Genomic DNA, 14,301 nt, shown 5'->3' on the forward strand with positions numbered 1-14,301 from the left:
CCATCACTGTGTCTCATGTTAATACTACTCCTAAACACAACCCACCACCACTGTGTCTCATGTTAATACTACTCCTAAACACAACCCACCATCACTGTGTCTCATGTTAATACTACTCCTAAACACAACCCACCATCACTGTGTCTCATGTTAATACTACTCCTAAACACAACCCACCATCACTGTGTCTCATGTTAATACTCCTCCTAAACACAACCCACCATCACTGTGTCTCATGTTAATACTACTCCTAAACACAACCCACCATCACTGTGTCTCATGTCAATACTACTCCTAAACACAACCACCATCACTGTCTCATGTTAATACTACTCCTAAACACAACCCACCATCACTGTGTCTCAGGTTTATACTACTCCTAAACACAACCCACCATCACTGTGTCTCATGTTAATACTACTCCTAAACACAACCCACCATCACTGTCTCATGTTAATACTACTCCTAAACACAACCCACCATCACTGTGTCTCATGTTAATACTACTCCTAAACACAACCCACCATCACTGTGTCTCATGTTAATACTACTCCTAAAAACAACCCACCATCACTGTGTCTCATGTTAATACTACTCCTAAACACAACCCACCATCACTGTGTCTCATGTTAATACTACTCCTAAACACAACCCACCATCACTGTGTCTCATCTTAATACTACTCCTAAAGCTCTTATGAAGAATCCACTTAATCACTCTTACTGTCACGCTTTAGGCCATTTCCAAAATGTATTGCTCTCAGAGCTCTTAAAACAGCATGCACAAGTCTTTATGTGAAACCACATGTACAATGTACATCCCATCTTTTTATAGCATACAATATATCTCTGTATTTGTCAAGGGTGCAAATAATTTTGGTCATGACTCTGTATCCAACAATCTGATTAATATGTAAAAAATAAATTTACACTCACTCACTCAAACACACGCACACACACACACACACGCACACACACAAACACACGCACACACAGTTATACTTGACCCTGTTAAACGTACACTGTTAAACTGTTAAACAGTGAACATTGAATGGAGATCTGGATATTACTGGAAAACTCTACTGATCATGTTTTAAACATGTAAATGAATAAACTGATCTAAACTAAACACATGAAACCACAGTCCAGGGTCAGTTTTCACAAAGTGTATCAGAGTAGGAGAGCTGATCTGGGATCAGTTTAGCCTTTTAGATCATAATTATATGGACCATCTGAGACACTTTATGAATACAGGCCCTGATGTAACAACCAAAACACAGTTCAATATAAACCAACAAGTACAAAGATACAGGAAGTCATGTGATGATTGGCTAAAAACGACAAAAGTAAACCATATTTCAAGATTCCGTCAAGTGTACTTACAGAGTGAAGTGAAGGGGAGAGGAGAGGTCTTGAACAGTCAGTCAACTTACTGTCACTGCGTGGAAACAAGAAGTAGTCTACTGTAAGTGTTAGTAGAAGCAGACATAGCCTATGTGTGAGTTCTGTGGTTGACACATTTTAAAGTAGCCTAGTCAGGTCATTAACATGCAGGAACAGCATGTCACATAAGGGATGTTACTGTATCTAAATAGAAAATGGTCTAAAGTCAGAATACTGTAGTTACATTTCTTTATATGAGGAGTAGACCTACATGTTTTACAAGAGGCAAAATGTGACCCATTCCCATCACTCCTCATCAGCTGGTACTGAAGGTTCCAGAACAGATGAAAGGGGAGTATCTTTGGTTCCAGTGTTCTAGACTAGAGCTCTCCCTACTGACATCTCATCATTACTGCAGACTCCAGGCTTCATATGTCCCTAGTAGTCTGATGGAAATATACAAAATAGAAGGTAAAATAACATTTGAAAATGTAAAATGTATAGAGAACTAACCAGGCGCAAACATAAAAATACTGTGATATTGGGACTTATGTTGAACTGACATTTGAATTGAGCGAACAAGTGAGCTCAGCTAGCTTGTTAGCTACATGAAGATTTTTCCTAAATAAACAAGCATTTCTCTGCATCACACAGCTATTCTGAATGGACTGGATTGTGAACAATATGATGTGCTGCCACTGAATTACAGCAAGACCCCATAGTTAACTAGTGAACTAGTTAGTGAGCCTACTTTTAGCTATCAACATTAACTAGCTAGAAACAACAGACAACAGTGAGCTGTCATTATGCCAAGGCCAAGGCAAGCTGCTCTGTATATCCACTGTGTTCTTGTGTGAAAGAGATGTCTTCAGCTCTCTGATCTTCAGAACAACGGACCCAAAGTGAACCCTGACATCCATATTACTAAGTCTGTCTGTCTGTCTGTCTGTCTGTCTGGGATTATTATGTCTTATTGTGTCTGAGTGATGCGTTTTTTTTGTTTTTTTTACATTGAATAATATTTCATGAAATTGTTTATTGTTATTTTATTGTGATTTAGTTTTAGTTTTATTTACAATTTTTATAATTAAAAAAAAGGAAAATTCCTTACATAAAAAACTGCATTGTTGCTTAATAATCATTTAATAACCATTTCACAGTAAGGTCTACCTGTTGTAATCGGCGCATGTTTCAAATACAATTTGATTTGTGTGTTTAGGCACTGGACTCCCTCTGACACTGGGATTCGGAATATCTAGAAGTCTGAACCGTCTGGGTCTGGTAGTGCAGCCTGTCTATACTATGGCGGGGAGACAGAGAGACACACAGACACATGTTTTTAATATACAATTTTAATATACAATTATAATTAATATAACATGTAAAAAACTGCAAATGCTAAATATATGTAATGTACTGATTACATTTTTTTAAATGAAAGAAAACAATATATGATTACCTAATATAAAACATAAAAATAATTAATACTTTTCTGACAGCAATACAAAGTAAATCATTAAACACATCAGGAGAAACTTGGCCCAAAAGCTAAAAAAATAATAGAAAGCTGTTATCAATATTATCCACATTAGTTGCTGAGGAAAGTAGTACTATTGATGTTATAACAATACGGCAAAATCCACTTAGAAAAATATCAGAAATGTTATCTTAAACTATAGATAGGAAACAGATTGGTCCACAAGAAAAAATATGGAAATGGGAAAATCCCATTGAAAAAAAGCAGAAGCATAACCCATCCCATTTATCATCATAATAAGAAAATAACAAATATATTCCAGCATTTACTCATAGGTTAAAGTTCATGGTCTGGAAAACCATCTAGATATGGTTGCTAGAGAATAGAGGAGTGAGGCCTGGCTTTGGATTGGAACCGTAGCTCTTCAGTCCAGCTTCTGTGGTGATTCTCTTCAGTCTAGGATCTGTGGTGGTTCTCTTCAGTTGATGTTCTGAGGTACTTTTCTTCAGTCCACGTTCTGTGGTGGTTCTATTCAGTCCAGGCTCTGTGGTGGTTCACTATCTCTCTGAGGGGATGTGTCACTGGGTGAGTCTCTCACATTCTGAACAAACACACTGAATGAGCACTTTATACACCACTTCATAAAATGACACAAACACAAACACACACACACACCTACTACCTGGATGTCACTCTGGTGACCTGGTATTCTTCTTCAGAGATGTGCACTTGTTACTGTTAGGGTCAGGATGGACACTCTGCAGAGAGAGTGAGAGAGGGAGGGTGTGAGGGAGGGAGGGAGGGAGGGAGGGAGGGAGGGAGGGAGGGAGGGAGGGGAAATGCATGAGCACTTTGAGACACCTCTATCATTTTCTCTAAACACAAACACATAATAAGAGACTTACTGCCAGAGTGTCGTAGTCAGGGGACATGGTCCTCATCTTCAGACCTGTGTAAGTGTCACTGGTACAGTCAGGATGGACACTCTGTAGAGAGAGAGAGAGAGAGAGAGAGAGAACATGGTAACAGTGAAAATAGTGTGAAAGAGACTGTCGTGATACAGTAGATTAATGTCACCAGGTGTGAAGGTGGAGGTGTAACTGATTAATCACCTGTGTGTCTGCTGTGGCATCACTTCCTCCTGTGGATCTCCTGTAAAGAGGAACAGAGTGAGTTATGCTCTCTTCTGACCTCTAGTGGAGGTTAATATACATTTCATATTTAACCCTGGCTAGAAAATCCTCACCTCTTCAGAGTGCAGTAGATGGTGAGGAGCAGAGCTCCAGCAGTCATTACAGCCCCCACCCAGACCACAGGAACCCAGGGAAACACTGCTGCAGGATTTACTGGGTTTAAGTGTCAAGAGGTTAGAACATATATCTGTTTGTATTTATTATGGATCCCCTTTAGGTCCAGCAAAATTAAGCCAGTTCTAGAATTTTAAAACATTACAATACACTCACAATAGATTTCACAACACTTTAAGTGTGTGACCTCAGGCCCCTACTCTACTGCCACAGATATACAATACACAATCCATGTGTACATGTGTTTATATTTCATACGTGTCAAATCTGTCATCTCACAGAGCACCAGAAATAGACAGAACATGACATACTTACACATGACATTAATATGGACAGGGATGGAAGTCTCTGTCCCTTTAATGTTTCTAGCTTCACAGTAGTAATCTCCTCTGTCCTCAGAGCTGATGTTAGTGATGCTGTAACTCTGTCCTGATGCTTTTGGTGAGGTTACGTTCTTCTTGTACCAGGTGTATTTGTCCACAGGTGGGTTGGCATCACTGCTGCAGGTCAGAGTCACTGAACTGCCCTCCACTATGTCACCAGAGGGACTGACTGATACTGAGGTGACCTTTGGTCCATCTGATGTAAAAGACAGTGGATTTAAAAATATAACTAATTAGGTCAGTTAAAAATGTGATATACATTTTCCACAATTGTAGTTTTCCACACAATTATTTGTAGATTCACCTTCCTACTGAAGATGATCAATTCCAGTATCATATGGAGCTAAATTCTGTCACTACAATGTTATTATAGTTAACTAAAGGTTTAAACCCAATGTACTTACATGTGACAGTGAGAGTCTCTTCAGCAGAGGGGAGATCCTCATGTCCTTCTACAGAACAGGAGTATCTGCCTGTATCCTCACTGCTGACTGAGAATAGGATGTAGACAGGAGAGGAGGTGTTGCTGTTTGGTATAGGCTGTCCATTCTTATACCAACTGTACTCTGTGATGGGGTCCAGTGTACATTTGGTTCTACATCTCAGTGTGACATTCTCCCTCTCTGACACAGATGTAGGATCCATCTCCAACACAACATCTAGAGTAAAATGAATCAAATCATTATTCTCCTCCTGTATATGTCCTCTTATGTGAAATGTAACATTTGGTATTTTTCCATCACATAACACTACTGTGTCTGTATGACTGCCCTTAATAAGGTCATTACACTAATAGATATGAGATGTGTGACAGATTACCTGTGACAGTCAGGGAGACAGGTGAGCCAGAAAACTTTTCTCCAGATGTTATGAATCTGAACCTGTACCCAGCAGAGTCACTCAATCTCAGGTCTGTGATTCTCAGGGTACAGTCAATCTTCTTATCCCCAAGGTACTCTATATGACCCTCATAACCTGGCATTGAGCTCAGATCTTCAGCCTCCATACCAGACCATTTAGTAAACCAGAAAGCTTGTTTGATCTCATGATAACTGGGATATGTGTAAGAGCAGGATATGTCCACTGTTGACCCCTTCAAGGCACAGATACTCTGATGGGTGTAAGTCACACTCCAACAGTTCTGGCCTGAAATACAAGAAGACAATATAACACCTTATTTAAATCTTTCATTACAGTATCTACCGATATACACTGATGTTGTTTATAAAGTAGAAAATCAAACAAGTTTAACAGTGTACATTCGTGACAACCATAATTTGAATAATGATCCATATTAATTGATTCATTGGCATAAGTCTCACAACCTGAAACAAACATGTATGAGATGTTTATTTTTAAAAACACACTCACACACTGCAGGAGAGAAGATATTCTCATAGCCTTTTACAGCACAGGAGTAACTGTCTGCATCACTAAAGGAGTCTGAGTCCAGGCTGGAAGTGTCCTCCTTTACTTTGTCTCCATTCTGGTACCAGATGTAGGTGGTGTTGTCAGTCAGAGTACAGGTGGTGATACAGGTCAGTGTCCTCTTTCCTGCCTCAGTGGCAGGAGTCACCTTCACCTGCAGGTCTGAATACAGAGTCAATGACAATAACATCATTAAGTATTGAGTATAAAATATAAAGAAACCAACAGTGAATATACATCTATGAGTATGATAATATGTTCAGTGTTACCTGTGACAGTCAGAGTTGTTCCAGGGAAACTGTATCCCCATCTTGATGTCTGTGTGTTGAATATGAACTTGTACTCAGCAGAGTCCTCCTCTCTCAGATCTGTGATTCTCAGATCTGTGATTCTCAGGGTGGAGCGACCTCTCTCCTTCTCTCCAACATACTCCACACGACCTGCATACCCTGGGTCTGTGGTTAGGTCCTCAGGTGTCGACTTATCCCTCCACCTGTCACTCTGTTTAGGACTAAACCAGAGTGATGATGTGACAGTATCATAACCACTGCCATAAGTACAGGAAATGTCCACTGTTGACCCCTTCAAGGCACAGATTGTCCTCTTGGTGTAAGTCACTGTGTTGCAGTCCTGACCCTGGACACCTGAAACATAATGGAATCACATGAGTACATTATACAGTATTTTCAGATATTTTCAGATATGAATCAAATTCTGTATACATGCTGTATGAGATTCCATTTTAGATTCCCACTCACACACTGCAGGAGAGTGGAGATCCTCATGGCCTTTTACAGCACAGGAGTAACTGTCTTCATAGTTACTGGAGACTGGGTCTTTGTACTGGGGGGAGGTGCTCTCATCTAGATGTTGTCCGTTCTTGTACCAGATGTAGGTGGGTTTGTCAGTCAGAGTACAGGTGGTGCTACAGGTCAGTGTCTTATCCTGATGTCCACCAGTCACCTTCACCTGAAGACCTGGAGAAAAAACAATATCACTGTAAATCCCTTTATCACTGACTTATCACTCAAATACAAAGATGGAAGAGATCCTATGTTATTCAGACATAAACACAAACCAAGACATTTATCCTGAACTAGATGGAATTCAACTGTTTAACTATATTGAATGCAACTGTACCTGTGACAGAAAGAGTGACTCCAGGTTCACCAGTATACCTCCATGTTCCAGTCTGATCTGTAAATCTGAATTTGTATATAGCTGAGTCACTCTCTCTCAGGTCTGTGATTGTCAGGGTGTGACCATTCTCTTTATCCTTACGGTACGTCACACGTCCTTTGTAGTCTGGGTCATCACTCAGACTTACAGGACCCTCAGCATCATTTTTTGTGAACCAGAAGGTTGTTTTGAATGTACCACTGGGATATGTGTAAGAGCAGGACAGCTCCACTGTTGACCCCTTCAAGGTACAGATACTCTGAGTGGTGTATGTCACACTCCAGCCATCCTGACCCAGTACCACTGAAACACAGTCACACAACACAATGGTATCAGAATTAAGCCAAGGTCATTTGGCTCACACTGAAAGTAGGGTTTGTTCACACTTTGTTGCTGTAGTTGCTGAGTGTGAATGGAAACTGTAGAAAAGCATCACTCAGTGAGGTGTGAAAGATAACTATTTAAAGTGAAGTGGAGACTAACAGAACACACCAGAATAACATTATGATTCTTATCCTTTTAGAAATGTCTGTAGATTGTTAAACAGAGCAACTAAAAGATAAGAATGAGACCATACCTGCTACAGACCAGAGAAAGACCACCAACACACTTCCTGCTGTTCTCAAGGTCATTGTTGCATCTCCCACCCTGCAGTCTTAGAAACATAAACAACAACTCTATAGCTGGTGAATAACTCCACCTGATACATAGAAGTTTAAACTGTAAATGGGGTACAGGGCCTCATTACTGAAGATGAACCAGGCTCATATTGTGTTGTATTGTGCTATATGGTTGTCTATGTGAATACTGTCTGTCTGTAAGTCTATTGCACTATGTATGTAATGTGTCTGATGTGTTGCATGTCTGTCTACATCTGTCTATTTCAGATGACATGCTGTATGATGCAAAATCTATTTCCTAATGGATACAGTAAAGTAATCATCATCATCATCATCATCATCATCAACAACAACAATCTCTTATTGAACAGATCTGTATTACTGTAAACACATATTTTGATTATTCAGAAGCTGTTTTCGTCTCAGAAACCCAAATATAGGAGGATAAATGTTCCATCCTTTACGGTCCGCCAAGCTGTACAGCAGCCTAAAGACTGACCACCAGGTTGAATGATAGCTGCTATCACCAAGCTGTACAGCAGCCTAAAGACTGACCACCAGGTTCAATGATAGCTGCTATCACCAAGCTGTACAGCAGCCTAAAGACTGACCACCAGGTTGAATGATAGCTGCTATCACCAAGCTGAACAGCAGCCTAAAGACTGACCACCAGGTTGAATGATAGCTGCTATCACCAAGCTGTACAGCAGCCTAAAGACTGACCACCAGGTTGAATGATAGCTGCTATCACCAAGCTGTACAGCTGCCTAAAGACTGACCAACAGGTTCAATGATAGCTGCTATCACCAAGCTGTCCTGCAGCCTAAAGACTGACCAACAGGTTGAATGATAGCTGCTATCACCAAGCTGTGAGGATAAACAGCAAGTGACTAAAGACTGACCATCAGGTTCAATGATAGCTGCTATCACCAAGCTGTACAGCAGCATAAAGACTGACCACCAGGTTGAATGATAGCTGCTATCACCAAGCTGTACAGCAGCCTAAAGACTGACCAACAGGTTCAATGATAGCTGCTATCACCAAGCTGTATAGCAGCCTAAAGACTGACCACCAGGTTGAATGATAGCTGCTATCACCAAGCAGTACAGCAGCCTAAAGACTGACCACCAGGTTGAATGATAGCTGCTATCACCAATCTGTGAGGATAAACAGCAAGTGACACACACACACACTTTTTTAAGGGGGTTGTTCAGCTTCAATATTGCAGATAGATTGTGGCTTCAATCAATGTAATTGTCTGAATCATTTCCAATTCTGATCATCCTCGCAGTGGCAGACCACGTGTAACAACACCTGCACAGGATCGGTACAACAGTAGGCTGAGAGAGGCTGGACTGAGGACTTGTAGGCCTGTTGTAAGGCAGGTCCTAACCAGACATCACCGGCAACAGCGTCGCCTATGGGCACAAACCCACCGTCGCTGGACCAGACAGGACTGGCAAAAATATATCTTCACTGATGAGTCACGGTTTTGTATCACCAGGGGTGATGGTTGGATTCGCTTTCATCGTCAAAGGACTGAGCTTTACACCGAGGCCTGTACTCTGGAGCGGGATCGATTTGGAGGTGGAGGGTCCGTCATGGTCTGGGGTGGTGTGTCACAGCATCATTGGACTGAGCTTGTTGTCATTGCAGGCAATCTCAAAGCTGTGCGTTACAGGGAAGACATCCTCCTCCCTCATGTGGTACCCTTCCTGCAGGCTCGTCCTGACATGACCCTCCAGCATGACAATGCCACCAGCAATACTGCTCTTTCTTTGTGTGATTTCCTGCAAGACAGGAATGTCAGTGTTCTGCCATGGCCAGCGAAGAGCCCGGATCTCAATCCCAATGAGCACGTCTGGGAACTGTTGGATCGGCGGGTGAGGGCTAGGGCCATTCCCACCAGAAATGTCTGGGAACTTGCAGGTGCCTTGGTGGTAGAGTGAGGTAAAATCTCACAGCAAGATCTGGCCAATCTGGTGCAGTCCATGTGGAGGAGATGCACTGCAGTACTTAATGCAGCTGGTGGCCACACCAGATACTGAGAGTTACTTTTGATTTTGAACCCCCCCCCCACCCCCCACCCCCGTTTGTTCAGGGTGACATTATGCCCTTTCTGTTCGTCACATATCTGTGGAACTTGGTCAGTCTATGTCTCAGTTATTTCTTCATAGAAACATTTACACATGTTAAGTTTGCTGAAAATAAACGCAGTTGACAGTGAGAGGCCGTTTCAGTTTTTATATATATTTTTTGTAAATATATTTTCCACTCAATGATCATGCTGCTGCTCCCCCTATGGTCATTCCACCCCACCCCCTCTACAGTCTTTACTCTGCCTCCACCCCAATGGTCATTATTCATCACTGCCAGAGTTATTATCTATATAGTGCTAGTTCTATTTCTGTTGTTTTCATTTCCATTTTTCATCATTTTATTTCACTAGTCCTGCATGTTGGAGCTCGAAGCCTAAGATGTTCACTGTACCCTGCAATTACACCTGCAACCCTGTGCATGTGTCTATTAAACAATCTGAATCTTTATTATGTTCCCCTTACCCTACCTCCTCTCCTCTAATTGGAGTAAACTAATGACAAACACAGACAAAATGTTGTGTTACTGTCCTGGACCAAAACAGTTATTCCCATTCAAAATATGTTTTACCTAACCACTAACTCTAATCTTAATCCTAACCCCTAAACCTAAGTCTAAGTCGAAAATTAACCCTCAAACAAAAATAGCCTTTTTCCTTGTGTGGACCTGTGAAATGTACCCACTTGTCCAACTTTTCCTTGATTTTCTGTCCTTGTGAGGACTTCTGGTCCAAGGATAGTAAAACCACACACACACACACAACCACTGTTGGTCTTTGTGTTTAGTACTGGTACCTAATAATAATGTCCTCAAACAGTCCTCAAACCCTAACCCCTAAACCTAACCCTGACCCTAACCCCTAAACCTAACCCCTAAACCTAACCCTAACCCTAACCCCTAAACCTAACCCTAACCCTAACCCCTAAACCTAACCCTAACCCTTACCCCTAAACCTAACCCTAACCCCTAAACCTAACCCTAACCCATAAACCTAACCCTAACCACTAACCCTAACCCTAACCCCTAACCCTAACCCCTAAACCTAACCCTAACCCTAACCTTAACCACTAACCCTAATCTTAATCCTCACCCCTAAACCTAAATCTAACTCATAATTAACCCTCAAACAAAAATAGCCTTTTTCCTTGTGTGGACCTGTGAAATGTACCCACTTGTCCAACTTTTCCTTGATTTTCTGTCCTTGTGAGGACTTCTGGTCCACACAAGGATAGTAAAACCACACACACACACACACACAACCACTGTTGGTCGTTGTGTTTAGTACTGGTACCTAATAATAATGTCCTCAAACATTTTGGGTCAATAACAACATAACAAACTAATGAAACACAACACTGGCTAGTACTTGACCAATTCACATTTAAGCACACAAACACTGATGTCTATAGTAGTATTAGCCATGATTAGCCATGATATGTAACATCATATTATGTTACAATGTTGGCCCTTATGTACAGCAGAGGAGGCTGGTGATAGAAGGAGATGGTGCTGCAGTGGATGCTAATTTGTGTTTTTTATGCTGGTCTTAACTTTTTTTTGTTCTTAATGTCTCTGCCATCATGTTGTAATAGGTCTGGGTGTAGCTGGTGCAGAGGAGTCAGGTGCAGGACAGCAGAGATAAATAATACACGTCATTTTACTCAAGACTTAAAAATAGTCAATAATACCTAGCCCACAATACGGACCGTAAATACAACAAACAATCACTCACTAACAAACATGGGGGACAGAGGGTTAAATAATGAACAAGTAATTGAGGGAGTGAAACCAGGTGTGTAAGACAAGGACAAAAGTAACGGAAAATGAAAAGTGGATAGGTGATGGCTAGAAGGCTGGTGACGTCGACCACCGAACGCCGCCCGAACAAGGAGAGGGACCGACTTCGGTGGAAGTAGTGACACATTTCCTTTGGCCTACAGCTTCTAAACATCACAACAGTGATCACTAATCTTGATTTGGACTAAAATTTCAACTTCAACGAGTCTGCAACTTACTCCGGACCAGACCCTGATACCCGGCAACCCTGATCCCCGGCAGCCGAGAGTCAAGCGAGCAGGCATCCTGACGAGATTACGTCGGTGATCAAATAGACCAATAAATAGACCAACAAACTGGATGAGCTCGAGGCTATCCTGTCAACGGGACCTGAATAACTGTAATATATGTTTCTCAGAGTCGTGGCTGAACGTGGATTTACATCTTGCTGATTTGTCTACACTCTTAGAAAACAAATGGTGCTATCTAGAACCTAAAAGGGTTATTTGGTTCTCCACATAGGAGAACACTTTGAAGAACTGTTTTTGTTTCCAGATAGAACACTTTTGGGTTCCATGTAGAACCCTTTCCACAGAGGGTTCTACATGGAACACAAAAAGGTTCTACCTGGAACCAAAAATAATTCTACATAGAACCAAAAAGGGTGCTCCTATGGGGACAGCCAAAGAACACTTTTGGATCCTCACCTGTCCAACTAGGAGGAACAAAACTCTAGTTCACCTATACTCTACACATGAATAAAAGGCCCTCCCTTGCCCTCTCTTTGGCAAATCAGACCATACCTTTGTCCTCCTGCTTCCTGCCTACAAGCTAATACTCAAACAGGACCTACCAGAGACACGCTCAATACGGGACAGGACTGTTTCACTTGTTGCACAGACTAGAATATGTTCCGGGATTCATCCAATAACATTAAGGAATTGACCACGTCTTTCACCGCATCATTAATAAGTGCATCGCCGACATTGTCACCACAGTGACTTACAGACGTACCAACCAGAAGCCATGGATTACAGGCAACATCTGCACAGAGCTAAAAAAAAATTATCATATTACTACAGTGCTAGCCTCTCTACACTGGCTTCCTGTCAAAGCAAGGGCTGATTTCAAGGTTTTACTGCTAACCTACAAAGCATTACATGGGCTTGCTCCTACCTATCTCTCTGATTTGGTCCTGCCGTACATACCTACACGTACGCTACGGTCACAAGACGCAGGCCTCCTAATTGTCCCTAGAATTTCTAAGCAAACAGCTGGAGGCAGGGCTTTCTCCTATTATAGAGCTCCATTTTTATGGAACGGTCTGCCTACCCATGTCAGAGACACAAACTCGGTCTCAACCTTTAAGTCTTTACTGAAGACTCATCTCTTCAGTGGGTCATATGATTGAGTGTAGTCTGGCCCAGGAGTGGGAAGGTGAACGGAAAGGCTCTGGAGCAACGAACCGCCCTTGATGTCTCTGCCTGGCCAGTTCCCCTCTTTCCACTGGGATTCTCTGCCTCTAACCCTATTACAGGGGCTGAGTCACTGGCTTACTGGGGCTCTCTCTAGCCGTCCCTGGAAGGGGTGCGTCACCTGAGTGGGTTGATTCACTGATGTGGTCATCCTGTCTGGGTTGGCGCCCCCCCCTTGGGTTGTGCCATGGCGGAGATCTTTGTGGGCTATACTCAGCCTTGTCTCAGGATGGTAAGTTGGTGGTTGAAGATATCCCTCTAGTGGTGTGGGGGCTGTGCTTTGGCAAAGTGGGTGGGGTTATATCCTTCCTGTTTGGCCCTGTCCGGGGGTGTCCTCGGATGGGGCCACAGTGTCTCCTGACCCCTCCTGTCTCAGCCTCCAGTATTTATGCTGCAGTAGTTTATGTGTCGGGGGGCTAGGGTCAGTTTGTTATATCTGGAGTACTTCTCCTGTCCTATTCGGTGTCCTGTGTGAATCTAAGTGTGCGTTCTCTAATTCTCTCCTTCTCTCTTTCTTTCTCTCTCTCGGAGTACCTGAGCCCTAGGACCATGCCCCAGGACTACCTGACATGATGACTCCTTACTGTCCCCAGTCCACCTGACCGTGCTGCTGCTCCAGTTTCAACCGTTCTGCCTTATTATTATTTAACCATGCTGGTCATTTATGAACATTTGAACATCTTGGCCATGTTCTGTTATAATCTCCACCGGCACAGCCAGAAGAGGACTGGCCACCCCACATAGCCTGCTTCCTCTCTAGGTTTCTTCCTAGGTTTTGGCCTTTCTAGGGAGTTTTTCCTAGCCACCGTGCTTCTACACCTGCATTGCTTGCTGTTTGGGGTTTTAGGCTGGGTTTCTGTACAGCACTTTGAGATATCAGCTGATGTACGAAGGGCTATATAAATACATTTGATTTGATTTGATTTTGATTTTGATTTGATTTAAAGGCTAGAGCTTCCGCTTTCAAGGAACGGGACACTAATCCGGACGCATAAAGAAATTCTGAGACCACATCTAGATGAGCAATCAAACCGGAAACGCGTCAATACAGGACTAAGGCTGAATCCTACTATGCTGGCTCTGAAGCGAGAAACTTGTGGCTGGGCTTGCAAACTATCATGGATTACAAAGGGAAATCCAGCCGCGAGCTGCCCAGTTACACAGGTCCACCAGACG

At 42.4% G+C, this 14,301-nt stretch overlaps 1 protein-coding gene and 1 long non-coding RNA gene across 2 annotated transcripts in view; both read right to left on the bottom strand.

The window, feature by feature from the left end:
• LOC118938177 (B-cell receptor CD22-like) overlaps positions 1-5,213 on the bottom strand; it is a 34,771-nt gene extending 29,558 nt beyond the window's left edge. Inside the window, exon 1 of the mRNA XM_036940091.1 lies at positions 4,954-5,213. Within this exon, the coding sequence (XP_036795986.1) occupies positions 4,954-5,194 (241 nt within the window). The 5' untranslated portion in view covers positions 5,195-5,213. The remainder of the gene's footprint in view (positions 1-4,953) is intronic.
• A 2,113-nt stretch (positions 5,214-7,326) lies between these two features.
• LOC118938178 lies at positions 7,327-8,321 on the bottom strand. Its single transcript, XR_005035430.1, has 2 exons — positions 7,734-8,321; positions 7,327-7,459 (listed from the first exon to the last, which is right to left on the bottom strand). It is a non-coding gene; the product is annotated as an uncharacterized LOC118938178 (long non-coding RNA).
• Positions 8,322-14,301: the final 5,980 nt, after the last annotated feature.

Source organism: Oncorhynchus mykiss, chromosome 13 (genome assembly GCF_013265735.2).
Source record: "Oncorhynchus mykiss isolate Arlee chromosome 13, USDA_OmykA_1.1, whole genome shotgun sequence".
NCBI lineage: Eukaryota > Metazoa > Chordata > Actinopteri > Salmoniformes > Salmonidae > Oncorhynchus > Oncorhynchus mykiss.